The sequence below is a fragment of the Onychostoma macrolepis genome, chromosome 10 (assembly GCF_012432095.1).
Source record: "Onychostoma macrolepis isolate SWU-2019 chromosome 10, ASM1243209v1, whole genome shotgun sequence".
NCBI classification, from domain to species: Eukaryota; Metazoa; Chordata; class Actinopteri; order Cypriniformes; family Cyprinidae; genus Onychostoma; species Onychostoma macrolepis.
Genome location: NC_081164.1, coordinates 22,538,736 through 22,558,091, shown reverse-complemented (window position 1 = coordinate 22,558,091; position 19,356 = coordinate 22,538,736). Strand labels below are relative to the sequence as shown.

At 35.5% G+C, this 19,356-nt stretch overlaps 1 protein-coding gene across 1 annotated transcript; it reads right to left on the bottom strand.

Annotated features, from left to right (window-relative positions):
• Positions 1-814: 814 nt before the first annotated feature.
• On the bottom strand, positions 815-19,097 carry ptpn11a (protein tyrosine phosphatase non-receptor type 11a). The gene is made up of 16 exons (XM_058788520.1): positions 18,828-19,097; positions 17,390-17,512; positions 16,338-16,532; positions 16,013-16,205; positions 11,002-11,121; positions 10,444-10,557; positions 10,227-10,323; positions 10,043-10,122; positions 9,797-9,955; positions 7,524-7,655; positions 7,289-7,443; positions 5,951-6,018; positions 5,670-5,821; positions 4,472-4,584; positions 3,627-3,727; positions 815-2,748 (listed from the first exon to the last, which is right to left on the bottom strand). The coding sequence occupies exons 1-15, from the start codon at positions 18,839-18,841 to the stop codon at positions 3,658-3,660; spliced, it is 1,785 nt and encodes a 594-aa protein (XP_058644503.1). The 5' UTR covers positions 18,842-19,097; the 3' UTR covers positions 815-2,748; positions 3,627-3,657.
• Between the last annotated feature and the right edge of the window lie 259 nt (positions 19,098-19,356).

Below are 19,356 nucleotides of genomic sequence, written 5' to 3'. Positions count from 1 at the left end.
GTCGACGCTTTCTTTTAAGAGACAATAACTTTATACACGGTGCACTTTCAGATTTAAAACTTTGCAGGATGTTTTCATTCACTTAGAGCTGTTACACAATGCATGAAAGGTCATTTTCAAAAATCCATAATAGGGGCACTTTAATATCTCCTCTGAAACAGATTATTGAGGTCTTTTTCTCAGGAGAAACATCTGAGAAGCTTCAGGCTTCACCAAAAAAGTCTTGCTTGTATGAGAGACACAAATGAAACCCCTGAGATTTTTCACATTTAGTTTTTACTTTGCTTATAGCAAGCAGATTCACCTCGAGTCCTTGTGGCTTCCCAGGAAAATCCAGATCTGCAGCTGGAACATCACAGCGCTCAGCAGCTGTACAACATAAAAATGAGTCCAGCACAACAAAATCTATTAGCTTCGGCCCATTGCTTTTTGCCATCTTATTACATTTAATGTGAGATTTGTCAAAGTAGCCATGCAACTTCTACATCACAAAAAATAACATTGTTTTGCAGAGTATTACCTGTTATGATAATTCCCAAAAACAACCATGTGGATTATTTGTGGACTATCGTGATGTTTTTATCAGCTGTTTGGACTCTCATTCTGACGGCACCCATTCACTGCAGAGGATCCAATGTCAAGCAAGTAATGGAATGCTACATTTCTCCAAATCTGATGAAGAAACAAACTCATCTACGTCTTGGATGGCCTGAGGGAGAGTACATTTTCAGCAAATTTTCATTCCTTCACATTCATCCATGCACGAATCAAAATTAAATCGCACAGATTCCAGTAAATGAACAGGACTCGAGCATGAAGATGTGAGCTTCTTGTTTATTGTTATCAAGGAGTTCATGTTGGTTAATTGCATTGCTAGCCGAACAACACGATCAACCCTATTCGCTTCTGTAAGGCTCACCGTCTGGCACGAGAAGAAATGCTGCTGGGTTAAACATACAGTATATCTTAATGGCAATTACATATGTTTAGTAAGTACATTCTCCTCTACAAGATATTCATGTACAATATACAAGTTTAAAAAATATAGTTTGCATTGAGTTCCACAACCGTTTCGTTCTCTTCACGATGACAAAAAATTCACATTAGTTGCTTTGGACCGTAATGCTTTCCGTGTAGCGAAGAGGACCGTGACATTTTTTGTTGGTTTCAAAAGAAAGTAAAGGAAGATAATTGGTCACCAACACACAGGAACGTGTGTAATGTTTACAAGAAACAAATGGCATGGCAGAAACAGAAGACCGGACTTGAGAAAGCAAACAAACAGCAGTATTTGCAAGACACAAACACGCTCACACACTTCAGGACGATAAACACACTTCAGTACGCCGAATACATGATGGGCTGAGCTCGTCACCTGCCAGAAAACCAATGTTAGAAACATGCAAGGAAGCAACGTTCAAGATGAAGAAAGCAAGAAAGTTGAGGCCAGATAATACGAACGTAACTGTGATCTTAAGACACCTAAGGCTGTGAACAAAGACAACGTCTGAACCGATGGTTATGAAGGAAGAAGCACTTACAAAAATATTAAACAAACAATTTATGAAATACTGCTGATGCTGAACATGAGAAAAGCATGGTTTAGTGAAGCTTGCAAAAACTAGAAAAGCCAAAAAAGTTAGCATTGCAAGAAAAACAAAGGCATGTGACCTGGCAAAACAATCCAAAAGTCAAGTTTGTCCATCATAGAGGGCCTGAATAACACTTTAAAACCCATAATTAAATCCACAGCGAGAAATCACCAGGGTTACGAATGTGCAGTCACTCTTAAAACAGTGATTTGGAAATTAAGTTCATATGCTGCTTTGACGTAAATAAATTTTTTTTTTTTAAAAAGACAGCAAAATCATTAAAAAAATAATAAGAAACAGATTTCGCAGTCAAGCCAAAGCAGCTGCTGGGTGGCCTGATGCAGCAGAACAATAATTCAGTAACACAAACAAGCCAGTGACACGGACGTTTTGTCCCACGGAAAAGTCGGGACGTCGCTCTCAAGGGGGGCGAAAAGGCAAACCGAGGGTGTGCTGAAGTTCTCCTGCCGTTTGGAGCAAAGTCTTAAGGACGCTGGGCTTAAACTGAAGGCAGAGGCTGTGAAAGTGGACTAGAATGATTCGGATCCTCTGATCTGAATTTAGCACTAGCACTAGAATGGCACAAACAGGCCGTTTTTACTGAATATAAAATAAACGAACTGTGTTGGAAAGATGAGTTGCATCCCTTTCATTTGCCGAGGAAAGGGATGCACCTCAGTCCTTTCCTGATTATTTTAGCAAAGGTGTATGTGATGATAGTGTCCATTTTCTGTTTGAATATCATACTCGATGTGTTCCAGAAAGTGTTCTTGCTTTGTTTAAAAGAGATGGAAAAAGAAACGACGATGTAAGAGATGAACGAAAGAGCGTAAGCTTTTCCCACACTCGCTAAAAGTAGCCTGAATCGATTTCAGAAAACTCCACACCCAAAAAAACATGATTTTGCAGGGGCTGTTTTGGGTTTATTCTGTATAAGGCTTCATGATCGTCACAGTGGTTTCTTAGTGTGGGGTTAAAAGGCTACGTAGCTGGAAGGAGAAATTAAATTCACTCCATCCACATGTCTCTGAGCTCGTGTGGACCAGTCTCTGGAATTTTTTTTTCTTCTTTTTTTTTTTGTCTTTTTTTGTCGTCTCTCCGTTTAGTCATGATCACTTAGGTGTTCAGGAGCGTCTGGCAACAACAAAAACAGTTCCTGTCAGGGAATAAAAAAAAAGAAAGATACACAGTCATTACTGAACTGAAATGAGCCACAACAAACACTAAAAGCATATTCAAAGACTGAACATTTTCAGCACTAGATGCTACAAAGGTAATATTTTGGAAACCTGCATTGGAAAAGAACGTAGAGCTGTTAATATTGTGTCTTCGTGTACAAGCCATATCAAATCTATAGTACCCAAGCAGAAATGGCTTTTGGGTGAGTAATGTCATTTTGACCCTTGTGCTGTGCTAAACATTTGGTGCTCCTACTCAAAAATGTCTGGCCTTTTAAAAACTGTTTGTAAATCTCTATCTCTATTATCACTAAATCTTGGGTTCAGTCTTTTCTTTCAATTAGCACAGGTTTTGTATTTCTTTTTAAAAGTGATTGATTGTAGGCCTCACTGATCTGAGCTCATGCACTTGTTTTTGAGGCAAAAAAAGCATTATTTGTGGATAATTTTGGCAATGTTCATTCAAAAACTGAGGTGCATAAGCTCAGATCAATGAGGCCTATGATCAATCAGTTACAAAAAGAAATACAAAACCTGTGCTAAAAAGATTGAATCTAATATTTAGATATAATATAGCTTAAGAAATTTTAAGCAATTTTTAGGCTGGTCATTTCTGACTGAGAACACCACAAGGTGGGGGAAAAAACCCTAAAATAATAATTTTTTTGGGAAGTTGTTATGAGTTTTAGTCCAATGCAACAACATTAGCTAGGAAGTTCTTCTCCGGGTCAAAAAGACACAATAAGAGTTAATAAGTTTTTTTTTATGTGAATAGGCCTCTAAACTATCTAAAAACAAATTTAAATGTGTCAAAATACTAAAGAAACTGTTGAATCTGGGACTGAAGTCGTCGTACCTGTGATTTGGACAGTGCTGGAATCGGAGTCTCATCTGTGACTCTTCTGCTGTTGCATAAGACCCACATTCTCATAGACTCGAGAGCTGTCGTCCCTCATGCTGAAAACACATAGATTTACATTTTTCTTATTGTAAACAATTCATCTGTGCATTTCCAAAAAAATAAATAAATAAATAAATAAACAAACTATTAAGTGTTTATTTTATTATGCTTTATCTGTTTGCATTTATAGATTGTAATTACAATCCCTTACATACACCAAACTTTACCGTTTAATTCCTATCTATATTCTGAAAGTTTTTACAGAAGGGATTGTTCATATAACATTTGCCTGGTTTATATAACTAGAACCATGATGAAAATATTTTTTCTGCCTGTTGACATTATTTTCTAATTCATGGAGTAATAAAAAGAGAAATCCAAGATCCATAAAAAGCTCTAATATGTCACCAAATTAAAGTATTTTACACCTGGCTTTATCCAGTGTTCAGATTTCTGTTCTGGAAATGTATGCAAATGAGTGCATATTTAATTTGATAATGCATAATCTTCATATTTAAATAACATGTCAGAAAACTTAATCCAAAACATTTGACCTGATCCGTTTCCATTCCATTACACAACGCTCACTTTTCACAATCCAACTGAAGAATAAAATCAAGTGCAGCCCTACATTTTTTCTTATTTAACAGACATTTCACTCAGAATCACAATATTGTAGTAAAGTCTATTGCAGCTTCAGTTACTCAGATGCTTTCTCTTTAAAGTGACACGCATACTTATCTATGAAACAAATGAATGAAATTGTGTATGTGGTGAGCAATGGTCTGGTGTGTTCTCACTCGGCACAGGTTGGTGTTGGCGTGCATGGTGGCAGAGGGCTCTGATCTCCTCCAGTCAGGTCAGAGAGAGAATATTTGATGTTGGTGTACTCGCGTCCTTTAATTTTACTTTTCTGAAAGTCAAAACAAACAGTCCATGAGACTAATTCATTCTGGGAACACTACAAATCTACACCATTTTGCTCCTCTCTTTATAAATCTGCTGTCCACAAAAGAGAAGCTTTAAAGTCTCCCTAGAGTTTTCCTACAAAATAAAAGGTTTATTGTTTGGAAATGAATAAATTGAGACATGTTGTTCCATAAAATACAATTATTATTACTTTATATTATTATGTCATTTTTATTTTACAGTGAAATAGTATTATTATAAAAGTAATATCTCTCATTTTTATTATATTTTGTATTGTATTTGTATTTAATGTAGCAGTAGTAATAATAATAATCATCATCATCATCATAATTAAACAATATTTATTATCATTGTTTTACAGTGATACTGCTATATAATCAAATTCAAATACAAGCCAAATTGCGCAGCCCTACATATAACCACAGCAAACATGGAGCTCTTAAAAAAAAAAAAAAAACGCTTATTAATAATCAGTCAAAACAGTCCATGAGACTAAATCAAGTTGGCAACACCGCATATCTACACCATTTTGCTCCTCTATTTTTAAATCTGCATTTTTCAGCCAAAATAAGAGCTCTATGGTTTAATGTTTGAAAATGAATAAATTAAGACTAAAAATTAAGTCTAAATATTACAATAATTTTACTGTTCTGTAAAATAACGTTATTATTATTTTATACTCTATTTACATTTCTTCGTATATACTGTTTTTTTAGTTTTGTAAAAAACATTATTATTATCATTTCATATTTTATGTACATTAGATACATTTTGTTTTCTTTTATTTGTTTGTTTTTTTACAGTGTAATATTATTGTGTAATAGTAATATTACAATTGTAATATCTCATTTTTGTGTATTATTGTGTACATATTTTTGTGGTAACAGTAATAATCATAATAAAAATAATAATTATCATCATTTCACAGGCTTATTAATATAAAATCAAAAAAAAAAAAAAAAGACAAATTGTGCAGCCCTAAAAACAAGCACAGTTGGCAATACTGCAAGTCTATAATATCAAAAGAGTGAAATGTCTCTCTTCTGTGAATATAAGTGTCGTACACACCTGCTCCTCCTCTATGCGGCGCTGTAGAGTCTCAATATAATGCTGCACAGCCATGTAAATGAAGCGATACTGGGCCTCTGTCTGTACCATTCCTGAACGCTGAGATCGCACCATCTGGATAGTCTTGGGCACGTCAATATCACAGTCCACTCCTGCACAACAGACTGCAGGTCAGATATAACTTCAAGAAAAGCTGCTAATTTAGGCAGTAGGGCCTAATAATTAACAAAAAGAGCATCAACAGATGAACAATTTACTGAATCTAGATGTAAGAACTTCACCCTTTTCTCTGATGACATCTATTAAAATATCAATCACGATAAACGTTCCTGTTCGTCCAATCCCAGCACTGTAGGAGAATCAAAAACACAAGTTTAGAACCAACAAACACACTCGCTTGATGATGAAAGTATTTGTACTAATACTTCAAACTAAAAGTTGAACTTAATGTCTAACTAAAAGAATTAAAAGCCATTAACTATTTGGATTTTTTTAAGTCATTACCATCAGCCCATGCATGTCTGTTTTCAGGGTTTCTGCAGGTTTTAAAGGTAAATTTAAGAATTGAAGACCAAGTGAAGAAAATTTAAGGAATAAATTTAAGGGAAAACAATATGTTTTCTAAATGCAAGTGTATAGGAGGCACACAATGAATTGTATTAGAAACACTTCAAAGTTTGAAAAGCTTCCAAGTCTTGAGAAATGCGAAACTGATCAAAATGCATTGAGTTTATGGTTAAAACTAGAACAAATATCCACCAAAGGGCTCAGAAAAATCGACTTAATTTAAAGGGAAAACAAGTATTCATTCCTCGTAGACATTTTTTTCTTGTTTTAAACATAAACTTGCTTCATTTTGTTCAGTTTCTCAGAAAACTAGACGTCATATCTTCATTTTGCAGGGCTCTAGACTGCAACCAAAATGGCCATGCCTTGTCTTATTCATTTTTGTTAATAAACATTATGTTAGACAGTTTGTAATTGCAGCCTACTGTTTTCTTTTAGTTGTGCTTTTTAATTAAGAATAACAATGAATCCATCTTTTGTTTTAGTCTTAAAAAGTGAAAGGTGTATAGATATAAGCAAAACAGACAATTATCTTTTCTTGTAAAACGTGACACCAAGATCGCGAATGTGAAAGTGAAAGTGCATGGAAAAAAGGAATTCCTGTTCACAATATTTTAATCACAAATAATACTGATGAAAAAGAACTGGTTGAATGTTGAACACTTTTGTTACCATATAACTATAAACTGTGATAAAAGTTCATCAGCATGCACTGATTAATCAAATGTTGTATCAAAAAAAAAAAAAAAAAAAAAAAGCGACCAAATTATGTGCTCGTGCGACCAACTGAGAAAGTTAGTTGCAAAAGTGTGACCAGCGGGAAGAATGAGTCTAGAACCCTGTTTTGCATTTCAAGTAAATGCATCTTAATTCAAGGATGTTTCGATATTTTTATTGGAAACGAGACAAAAATGATAATGTGGAAAGGTTTTCATTTTTTGCAGACTTTCTGCATTTATTCAAGACCTTTTTAAGGCCTTAATTTGTGCAAGGGTGCATTAAGCCATTTGAAGACCCACAGAACCCTTAGTTTTTGATTGTGTTCTCATAACCTGCAGTGCACCACGATGGGTCCAGCCCCGGTTATGCTCTCCTGCTTCATTTTGACCTCTTCTAGAAAGTCCAGCACGCCGCCCGGGTCTCCAGGCACACCGTGGTCAGGCCAGGCACGGAAATGGTACTGCCACACTGTACGCTCAGTATTACCCTACAACATCAGACAGATCCTCGGTGTTAGAAAAAGACTCCTGTGTTCTGTGGTGATGTAAGCATTTCGGTTTACCTTACCTGTCCAACTTTTGACAGCTTCAGCTCTCGCAGGATGTAATCGTGCGCCAACGTTTCCTTCACGTTCCGAACACGCATGGCTCCGTACTCCTTCAGCGCAGACACATCAGGCCAATACTTCACACACTTACTCTGTGAAGAAAAACACAATTCATCTCAGAATATTTCAGCTAGCAATAAACTATTAATCCAATACTGAATATGGCTTTGTGCAATTATCAAATCACAAAGGCTGTGATTTATTTAAATAAATACATGCGCTAGAGGTTTCAGAATGAAGCAATATGTTCCAACCATCTCTCTAAATTTCCAATGAGAATAACTGTAGGGAGATTTAAAGGGGTGGTTGATTGCAATTTCACTTTTTTAACGTTAGTTAGTGTGTAATGTTGCTGTTTGAGAATAAACAATATCTGTAAAGTTATGAAGCTGAAAATTCAATGCAAACGGAATTATCGTCTTTTAAAATTCTGGCAGTTCAATGCCTACAAAAACGACTGGTAAGGGACTACAACGAGTTACTTCCCGGGTCCGTTACGTCATGAACCCAGAACACGGAACACGCAGCAAAGGGGGCGAGGCCATGCTGTGCTGCTTTAGAGAAGAGGAAGAGAAAACTACGTGTGTACGTAAAAATCTATTCATATATGAATCGCGATTCTGTCTTCTAATGATTCTAATTCTAAGTTTCAAAACCAATGTTCTAGCAGCGGTTCTTACTGTTCCTCGCATCCCCCTGCTCTGCATCTCTCTCTCCCTCTCATTCAGATAATCAGCTCAGTGAATACACTTATTTTCACATACTGTAGCTATGAGAAGCGTTATACATGGACGTGTGTGCGGTTGCCGTACTGTATTAAGGCTTTAATCAGAATAAAACAGTATAATAAAAGCTAACAGAAGCAGTAGCATTTACAAATAACAGCTTATCTAAAAGTATGAGACAACAACAAACAAAAAACTTTGGCCTACCTCTTCACTAATATCCTCTGCGTCTCAATCGGGCTCAAACTGATAAGCAATATAGACGACGCCATTGTTTACAATACAACCGGACCACATGCTGCTGAGGTGAGGGGCGGGACGTTCAAACGCGCTCTAGAGGCGGTTTAGCCAATCACAACACACTGGGCCAGTTAACCAATCAGAGCCCATCGTGTATTTCTGAGGGAGGGACTTCATAAAAGCAGGAAATTGATCAGCACGTTTAGAGGAGAAGGGACAGAGCGGTGTGGAATAAAGGTAAATTATGTGAAAAATAATGTGTTTTTTAACAAACGAAGCATTAACACATATTAGACTGCACCCCATAAACACCAGTCAACCACCCCTTTAAAGCTCTTTTGCTGACAATTTCTAAAACTTTCCGAAAGTTTCCAAAACATCTTGACAAGTTTCAAAACATTCTGGAGGGTTTTCTGGAAATATAACAGAAATCTTCCACTGCTTTGCAACACTAGCTGTCAGCAAAAGAGCTTTAAAGTCTCCCTACTGTTATGATTACAACATTTGGAAAATAAGACAGCTATAAATATTAGTATAGTAATTTTACTGTTTTTCTGTAAAATGAGATTAGTATTTTTATTACTTGACTTATTTTATAGTAACATTTTCTCATTTTGTAAATATTCTTTAGTTGTTTAGTCATATTGATATTTAATATTCAAATATAAGCCAAATTTTGTATCCCTACAAACAAGCACAGCAAACTTAGAGCCAGAGTTATTTTAGCATCGAGATATTTTAGTTTTCACTATTATTTTGAATACGTTTTTATAATTCCCATTTTCATTTTAGTTAAAGTTTTAGTAATTTGTTGTGCATTTTGTCATTACTATTAGCCTTTTTAATGCCTAGTTTTATTCATTTTTATTTTAGTTTTAGGTATTTCAGCTCATTAACTCACAAAATCAAAATAGAAATGGTGCCTTGGCAACTAGCCAAAATAAAATAAATTTAAATGTTTCTAAACTTTCTGTTTTAGTTTATTTTAAAATCTCAATCATAAATATGAATCATAAATAAATAACTACTAAATAAATTTGCAATTAAGATTTTTTCCAAATTTTGCAGCTCTACTTTTGGCAACTAGTTTCAAGCTTAGAAAATGCATTATTTTACATCATGAAACAGTAATTTTAGTACCATTCCAAATGTATTTAAATTCGGTCAAGGTTTGCATGATTAGATATTTCTTTTAGCAATACAAAAATCAGCCCATGAACCAGAATGAAAATGTCTGTTACTGGTCCAGCCATTGAGAAACGCCTCACCTTTCCCCGTTCCACTTCTTTCGTGGTCATGACTATGACTCGAGAGTTCTCCTGAAACACCATCCTCCAAAAGTCACTGATGGTGTTTTGCAGGCAGCCCTGCGTGGCGATGTAGCTCCTCTTCAACTTGGAATTGTTGCTCTTAGTCTCGATATCAGGCTGGGGACCACAAAAAATAAAAAAAAAACACCTTACTACACAAACTTATTTAATCATTCTGATAGGACTTGAAGGCATCTTTATTACCATGATGATGTTGGCATTGATGTAGTCCGAGCCCTGTTCGTTCGTATCACCGTCGGTCAGCATGACTCGCGTGTGGTCGACTGAGGAGGAGACACAGAGAAAACAATATTACTGACATTGATGGCTCATGTGGTGCAAGTGACTCTGCGAGTTTTGCATGATGATGACGAAGACGTTCACTCACATGGAAGAATGTTTTTATATCTGTTCTTGTTTTTGTTTTCTGGCCGCTGACCCTCTTTGCGACTGTAGAGCAGTTTACACTCCTGCTGCTGAAGCGTCTGTGGACACAGAATTAAAAATGTTTGTCAGAACTCGACCCTTTACTGAGTACATTGATCGATCAATTAAACAGATCACTGCTCAATCTGGCACTAAACTGAGTGCTGATTGGTTCTCACCTCAAACTCCTCCCAGAATCCCTGCTTGACCTTATCTGTGGTCTCTGCCAGCTTGCTGAGCTCTCGTACCCGACTTTCGATCTCTGCTGCATTGATGCGGGTAGTGTTCAGAGGCTGCAAGAAATATAACACTGCATTGGAAAACTCTTATGTCAGGAAGAATCTTGTTCAATTCATCTCAAGTAAGTATTCAAAAATGCGTTCAAAAGTAGGGGGGGGGGGGCAGTAAGAATTTTTATGTTTTTGAAAGAAGTCTCTCCTGTTCACCAAGGCTGCATTTATTTGATCCAAAATACAGTAAAAACAGTAATATTGAGAAATATTATTATGAATTATTATTTGAATACATATTAAAACGTAATTTATTCCTGTGATGCAAATCTGAATTTTGATGCATCCTTGTGTCCTGAATAAAATTATTAATTTCTTTAAAAAAAAAAGGAAAAAAGACTTACTGATCCCAATCTATTGAGCATAAGTGTATTCATTTAACATACAATTCTGTGATTCACAAGTGCAATTCTAAATGCATCTTTACTTAAATGGTCAATCACACACCTGTTTGAGCTGCAGGACTGTCCCCAGTGTTTCCACCATAGGGTTTTTCTTGTAATGCTCCACCAGATCTGTGAGCGAGTCGAATTTCTCCCCACCTCCAACATCATACTTCAGATCATGCTGATAAAATGATAATAGAAATTATAGCCCACTTACATAACACAAAACAGGTAAAAAGCCTTTTTATTACAGTGATTTGAAACTAAAACCAATTGATCATTCAAACGGGTTGCCAATATAGACCAAGAACAACAATTAAATAACAAATAATAAATACAAGAATGCATTTTAGCCTAAATATCTAAAGCATTTAAAGATAAATAAATACATAAATAAGTATGTATAATATATGTGTGTGTGTGTGTTTCCAAATATATATATAAATAAAAACACACTCATTCAGTATATACATTTATATATTAATTATATTTCATATTGTATATAAATATATTTAATATATAAACAGAACATTTTTCTTAAATATATACATGCATGTGTTTTATTTATAAATACACATAATAAATATACACAGTACACACTAATATATTTTGTAAACAAAAACTTTTATTTTGGATGCGATTAATCATTTGACAGCACTAAATGTAAATTTTTCTGTTATCGTTATCGAACCGATAAGAAAATTTGGCTTGATTAATCTCATATATGATTCGTTTCCTTGAGTTAAATAAGCTGCCAGCAAGCTTCAGTTTAACAGTGTTCATTCAGCTCTTCAGTTTCAGCGCACGCAGCTCAAACATTAATAACAATAATTGGGACTATCATCTATAAAATATTATAATGAGAACACTATTATAATAAAACGTTGTGAATTCTTTAGTTTAATTTGTTGTGTTTACAAGAGCACATCACATCTTATTAGCACATAACTTAGCTCAAGATCACTTTTGGTCTTTTTGTGCATATATAAGTTATAATATTATATTTATGTTGTATAAATAAGCGCTTCAGTTTACCGGTGTTCATTCAGCTCTTCAGCAGCGCTAAAACGGCATGCTGCTATTTGAAACAGTGGTATTAATTTAACATAGGGTGAAGTCAGCTAAAATGGGCTATCAGGTAAAATGGGCCAAATAAGGTTGTAGCATCATATCTCTTTAAATTTTTACAGAAAATCACAATAACTGATCTTGCATTGTTACTTCAACACTTGTTGAGTTTTTTAAGGTGGGCAGGGCAAAGTGTTACACGAAGCTTGTCAGAGAAATTGTAAGGTAATTGAGCCTGACATAGAACATTTCATTAATCACTAATAAGGGTACTAAAGCAATTATAAGTAAGCTTACCAACAAAGCAAAGGTTTATGAACAATGTTTTGAAATGCTCTTTCAAATAAAAAAAGTTTAATTTATAAAAGAAACTTTGATTTTTGTGAAAAAGGTCATTTTAGGTAGAAATGGCTGGTTAAGCTAAAATGGGCCATAATTTTCAGCTAAAATGGGCTGCATACACTCACTTTTAGACAGAAATTGAGGGTGAAAATAGGTTTATAGGCCTAGATATGTATCCATACAAAATCTTAACAGTCTTTTAAAAAAATTACATTGCAGACAGTATGGCTGGAGGACAAGAAAAGAAAGGAAACAGAGACAAGAAGTGAAAGGGAAAGAAAGATGTCAGTAAAATAGGCTGCATACATACATACGCTTTTACACAGAAATTGAAGGTGAAAATAGGTTTATAGGCCTACTGTAGATACAGTGGGTACGGAAAGTATTCAGACCACCTTACATTTTTCACTCTTTGTTATATTGCAGCCATTTGCTAAAATCATTTAAGTTCATTTTTTTCCTCATTAATGTACACACAGCACCCCATATTGACAGAAAAACACAGAATTGTTGACATTTTTGCAGATTTATTAAAAAAGAAAAACTGAAATATCACATGGTCCTAAGTATTCAGACCCTTTGCTGTGACACTCATATATTTAACTCAGGTGCTGTCCATTTCTTCTGATCATCCTTGAGATGGTTCTACACCTTCATTTGAGTCCAGCTGTGTTTGATTATACTGATTGGACTTGATTAGGAAAGCCACACACCTGTCTATATAAGACCTTACAGCTCACAGTGCATGTCAGAGCAAATGAGAATCATGAGGTCAAAGGAACTGCCTGAAGAGCTCAGAGACAGAATTGTGGCAAGGCACAGATCTGGGCAAGGTTACAAAAATTTCTGCTGCACTTAAGGTTCCTAAGAGCACAGTGGCCTCCATAATCCTTAAATGGAAGGCGTTTGGGACGACCAGAACCCTTCCTAGAGCTGGCCGTCTGGCCAAACTGAGCTATCGGGGGAGAAGAGCCTTGGTGAGAGAGGTAAAGAAGAACCCAAAGATCACTGTGGCTGAGCTCCAGAGATGCAGTCGGGAGATGGGAGAAAGTTGTAGAAAGTCAACCATCACTGCAGCCCTCCACCAGTCGGGGCTTTATGGCAGAGTGGCCCGACGGAAGCCTCTCCTCAGTGCAAGACACATGAAAGCCCGCATGGAGTTTGCTAAAAAACACCTGAATAAGATTCTCTGGTCTGATGAGACCAAGATAGAACTTTTTGGCCTTAATTCTAAGCGGTATGTGTGGAGAAAACCAGGCACTGCTCATCACCTGTCCAATACAGTCCCAACAGTGAAGCATGGTGGTGGCAGCATCATGCTGTGGGGGTGTTTTTCAGCTGCAGGGACAGGACGACTGGTTGCAATCGAGGGAAAGATGAATGCGGGCAAGTACAGGGATATCCTGGACGAAAACCTTCTCCAGAGTGCTCAGGACCTCAGACTGGGCCGAAGGTTTACCTTCCAACAAGACAATGACCCTAAGCACACAGCTAAAATAACTCTGTGACTGTTCTTGAATGGCCCAGCCAGAGCCCTGACTTAAACCCAATTGAGCATCTCTGGAGAGACCTAAAAATGGCTGTCCACCAACGTTTACCATCCAACCTGACAGAACTGGAGAGGATCTGCAAGGAGGAATGGCAGAGGATCCCCAAATCCAGGTGTGAAAAACTTGTTGCATCTTTCCCAAAAAGACTCATGGCTGTATTAGATCAAAAGGGTGCTTCTACTAAATACTGAGCAAAGGGTCTGAATACTTAGGACCATGTGATATTTCAGTTTTTCTTTTTTAATAAATCTGCAAAAATGTCAACAATTCTGTGTTTTTCTGTCAATATGGGGTGCTGTGTGTACGTTAATGAGGAAAAAAAAGTGAACAAATGATTTTAGCAAATGGCTGCAATATAACAAAGAGTGACAAATTTAAGGGGGTCTAAATACTTTCCGTACCCACTGTATGTATCCATACAAAATCTTAACAGTCTTTAAAAAAAAAAAATACAAGCAAACACACATACACACACAAGACACCAATGCACAGAAACACACCTATACAACATGATCAGTTCATTTTTAATTGCATTGTTTAATTAAATATTCATTCAACTTTTTATTTAATAAAATAAATTTATGGTGTTGCTATGGCACACTAAAGACAATAGTGTCAATTTACTGTTAAAAATAAAATGATTTAAGCTGAAATGACCTGTGTTGTTCTCTTTTTATATTGGCCCATTTTAACTGAACAGCTGGCCCATTTTACCAGAATGTTGTGCCGTGGTTCAAGAAGGTACCTGCTGATACTCTAACTCTCATAATTTTAAAACTTTTGTACTTTTTCACATTATATAAATATTTTTAAGAGACCCATGCTAATTTCTAAGAATATCATTAGATCTCATGCATAGCTTATTTGATGGTATAAGTAATTTACCAAAACGTGGCCCATTTTAGCTGACTTCACCCTACTTATTTTTCAAAATCATTGATATATGAATAATAATAACCACCACTTTTATCTTATTATTTTCATCAATAAAATGGTTTGATTCAAATAATTGAATTGTCAGTGCGGAGGCTATTCCGTTTAATTTATCAATGGCACATTATCTTTTTTTTTTTGTTTTGTACTTGTAAAGTTAAGTAATGTTGTCAATTTTTTTTAATGCATTATTTTATTTATTTGTAAGGCTGCTTTATGTTTGATTTATGTTGAAGTGTTTAATGGCTTTTAATGGTTTGAGACATTTTTGTAATCAGGCTCTCAAAAATTATTTAAAAAAAATTGATTTTTTCAGATTTATTGGCTTTCATTTATTAAGAATTATCGGTATCGGCCAAGACTTTCATAATCGGTGTATCCCTAATATACTGTATATATATATATATTAAAACAAATAAATAAATAGATATGCATGTACTTAATGATTTACTATAAATATATATATTTATTTATCTATCAGTGATGGCTTATAGCAGATAAATGTAGAAACAACTAATTTAAATCACAAAAAGTATTTATATCACAAATTTGCATCTCATCATTAAACAAACAAGTAAAATATTTTTTAAATCTACATTATCTGAGCACAGTAAATGACTAGTTGGTTATTTAACACTTACGCCCTGTTTACACTAGTGCGTTTTCGTTTTAAAACGGTGTTTTAGAATGAAAACGATCCCCGTTTATACTGGCGTTTCAGAAATTATCTCTGTTTACACTACACAACTGAAAACGCATGTCACATGACCATGCATGCAGGTACAACCATAGATATGTATAGGTAGATCCCCTATTATGTAGATGGCGGACACATCTGTGTGCTTGGAGCAGTCGAATGGGGAATCAACCAACATATTTCTATGTGTACAACAATGAGCATGATGTTATTGTTTACACACGCCATCAAGTCTCCGTTTTGCTCCATTTTAACTCCGTTTTCAAACTAAAACGGGGTCTGCAGCGTTTTCAAAAGTCTCTGTTTTCGACCTCGAAAACGCCCGAGTAGTGTAAACGATAGGCGTAACCGTAGCAAAAGATATGCGTTTTAAAACGAAAACGCACTAGTGTAAATGGGGCCTTAGTTAACCATCCTTAGCCCTTTCTAATTTAAAAGAAAACAAATTTTACATGCAAGTCAAAACTGTAAGTGAACTTTACCTGGCAGCGTATCATGACGTGTGTGACTTTGGGTTTGCCGTCGCTGGTGTCTGTCTTGTCGTCTCCGGTCCGTACAGAGAGCACAAAATCTCCCGGGTGACTCTGACTTTCCCTCACCAGGAAACTTCCATTCTTGCCCTTCTCTGTCAACAGCTTCTCGGCCTCACGACCAGATAGATGACCATGAAACCACCTAGCAAAAAAAAGGACAATGTCAGAGGAGTGTGTTCAGGTTCAGACGCCAATAAAAAGGCCTATAAAACACAACTATTGGCCCATGTTGTCATGGAAGGACAGACAGATAATATGCTATGCTTGTGCTCACCTCTCAGAAGTGGGATCGGCACAGTTGAGCGGGTATTTCAGCTCAATGACGTCTCCGTTTTTCTCTTTCAGCTGTCCGTGATGTTCCATGTAATACTGCACCAGCTCAGCCAGGGTGGCAAACTTCTCTCCACCGTACAGGTCATAATAGTCTCCCGTGTTTTGGATCTTAATGTGGGTGACTGCGCCATTTCGCCTAGTGAAGAGAAGAGCTTCAATTCAGAGTGCATATAACTTCAGTTTATGATAGCAGACTGTACATTTTTTAATAAATGTTACAGTAAAAATATGTACATAACTAAATTACCTTGTCATCTACAGTGAAAGTTATATTACTGGTTGAAAAATGATGGTTTTGCAAGTAAAAATTATAAATTGCTATATCATTTATAGAAGGGTTGCACAATAAATGTATATTTGTCCACTGGTTATTAATCGTGAAAACGTTTAATTTTCATTTGATATTTTCCTTATCTTGCATTTGTAACAAGCCTCCACAAGCTTTCATGCTTGCGGTTGGCAGATGTCAGATGTTTTGCCGGTGGGTGCCCTCCTTCCATGACTTTAGTACTGAGTAATCAATGTTAAAAAGTTTTAAAGGGTTTTAATTTAAGGGGTTCAAACACTTGATAAATTCAATACACAAAAGTGTCTCGTGAGGAGAAACACTTAGACATAAATACATTAAGCTACTAAGTGTCGACAGCTGACAGTCATAAACACTGACATTAACACACAGTACTGTAATTTTATGATGGATATCAGTACTTTTTAAGGCAAAAAGAATTTAGTTTGTAGTTCAAGTAGAGAGGTATATTAACATTATATCACTTGATGAAATGCAGTTGTAAAATATACAGGCACATAATATGCCATCCTGTAAAACTGGAAACCCTGTCAGTATTTTACGACGAATTTCTGCCCTTTTTTTTTTTTTTTACTTTTTAAATTTAGCAGGATATTTTACAGTGTAGTCAATTGCATAATACATAATATTTTCAATGAACACTTGTTATTCCCAGTATAAATCCTGATTTATCCATCATCCCTCACCTGACAGAGAGCGTAAAGTCTCCAGGGTTGCTTTTGCTGGGACGGGCCAAGAAACTGCCGTCCACACCACGAGTGAGGAGAAGGTTCTCCGCCTCCACTCCAGTGATGTTGGGGTGGAACCACCTACAGGCACAGACACACAGTCAACACATAGTCACATGAAATACTGGTTGTGGGCATTAACACTTTATACAACAAGCAATACAGCTAATGAGCAGTAAAAGGCCAGTAGACATAAATGTAACTTTTTAGAAAATTTCAGTAAATATTAAAAACCATCATGTGAAAAAAAGATAATTCAGAATCAAAAGCCAGAGATGCAGAAAAATAATAAAATAAAATCATTTTAGCACATTAAATATGGAGAGATCTGTTAGTAATTTTGTTGTTTTTTATTTTTAATAATATTTTGAATTTATTAAATTGTTGTATTTAATTTTAATTTTAGTTACAGTTTTAGTAATTCTGTTGTGTTTTTGGTTTTTAATCATTTTTTATATTTTCTGTTTTTATTGCAATTTTAGTTAGAGTTTTAGCAAACTTTTTTTTTTTTTTTATATGTTTAAAATTAATTCTTATTTCAGTTTTAGTTTTTTAGTACATCAAGTTAAACTAAATTAAAATAAAGTCTTTGTTTTATTTTATTTCAGCTAACATTTATTTTATTTCAACTAACAAAGTTTAGTTAGTTATCTATAATAACCCTAGACATTATTGAGACAAAATAGTGCAATATATGCCTTTGTGAATGTGTATATGTACATACAGTGACACCAAAACGACTGCAATATGCATGTCACAAATCATATCATTTTGTCAAATGTTTTGTAAAGTGGTGCTTGCTTTACCAGTTAGTCTCTAAAGCTATGACATCAAGCCAGTTTTAAATTTGTCTCGTTTTGCACACATGATGAATTATGCAGGCATCTATTCTTCTTGTCTTTATCTATAATGCAGATTACATGAAAACAATGTTAACACAAGCTGGCCACAATAACTAACTTACAATAAGAAAAATAAGCTCAAATTCACACCATACTGCTGTCATATCATTCTTCAAAACACAGTGTAATTTTGCTGTTGATCATCCCTATCTGTGGTCAAATCTACAATATGACCCATCAATCATCATCAGAAGATATGAAACATAATCATTAAACAGACTTTCAATGTCCTAAAATCGGTGAATTCAAAGTAATTCGACATAAGACCGACTCTTTCAGACTCAAACATGTCCAGTCTCGCCCTGTTGGGTTTAAATCATTAAACTGCCTGACATTTGAATTAAACACTTTCATTTCGCATTTTACACACTTAAAACACTTAAAACAAACATTTGTTTGATTTATCATGAAAATAGGATCCCCGACAGTGATAAATTATGTCAAAAAAATGAGAAATGGACAGAATATCAGGTTTGTTTTTGCTTGTTTCTCACCTTCGGGATGTCATCGCTCCCTCACTCTGTTTACTGTAATTTCACTCGCTTTCCGGGTAAAAACTCCGTTTAAATCGACAGTCCCGTGTTCAGCGCCTCATACGGCAGCGGGTCCCGCTCGGTTCGGGTTCGGACAGACGGACATGAGTGAATAAAATAACGGGAAACAGGGACCGGGAGCGCTAGGCCGCGGCGGCGGAGAGTTTTCTGGAGTCGATTGGAAAAACGTCACCAAAGCTGCGACACACAGCGCGCGACGCGCCGCACTGACGCGCCCTCTAGAGGCGGAACACAAGAACAAAAAAACCTTTAGATTTTAATTTCGTTTTTGGTCATTATCATGATTTTAGGTTAAAATTCAATTTTGTAGAAATAAATTGAATTATAAAATAAAGTTAATTTTTTAAAACATTAAATATAAATTTCAAAATATTACAATTAAAACATGAATGAGACTTGTTATAGCACTTGCATATCATTGCTCTTTTGTTGATTTTGATTGCTTCCTTTGTAAGTCGCTTTGGATAAA

Bases quoted from the DNA above. Each gene is read 5' to 3' on its own strand.
- ptpn11a (XM_058788520.1), bottom strand. The intron at 16,206-16,337 runs GTGAGCACAAGC...TTTTTTTGCTAG, and splicing joins GCCGATCCCACTTCTGAGAG to GTGGTTTCATGGTCATCTAT. The intron at 10,558-11,001 runs GTGTGTGATTGA...TATTTCTTGCAG, and splicing joins CAGTCCTGCAGCTCAAACAG to CCTCTGAACACTACCCGCAT.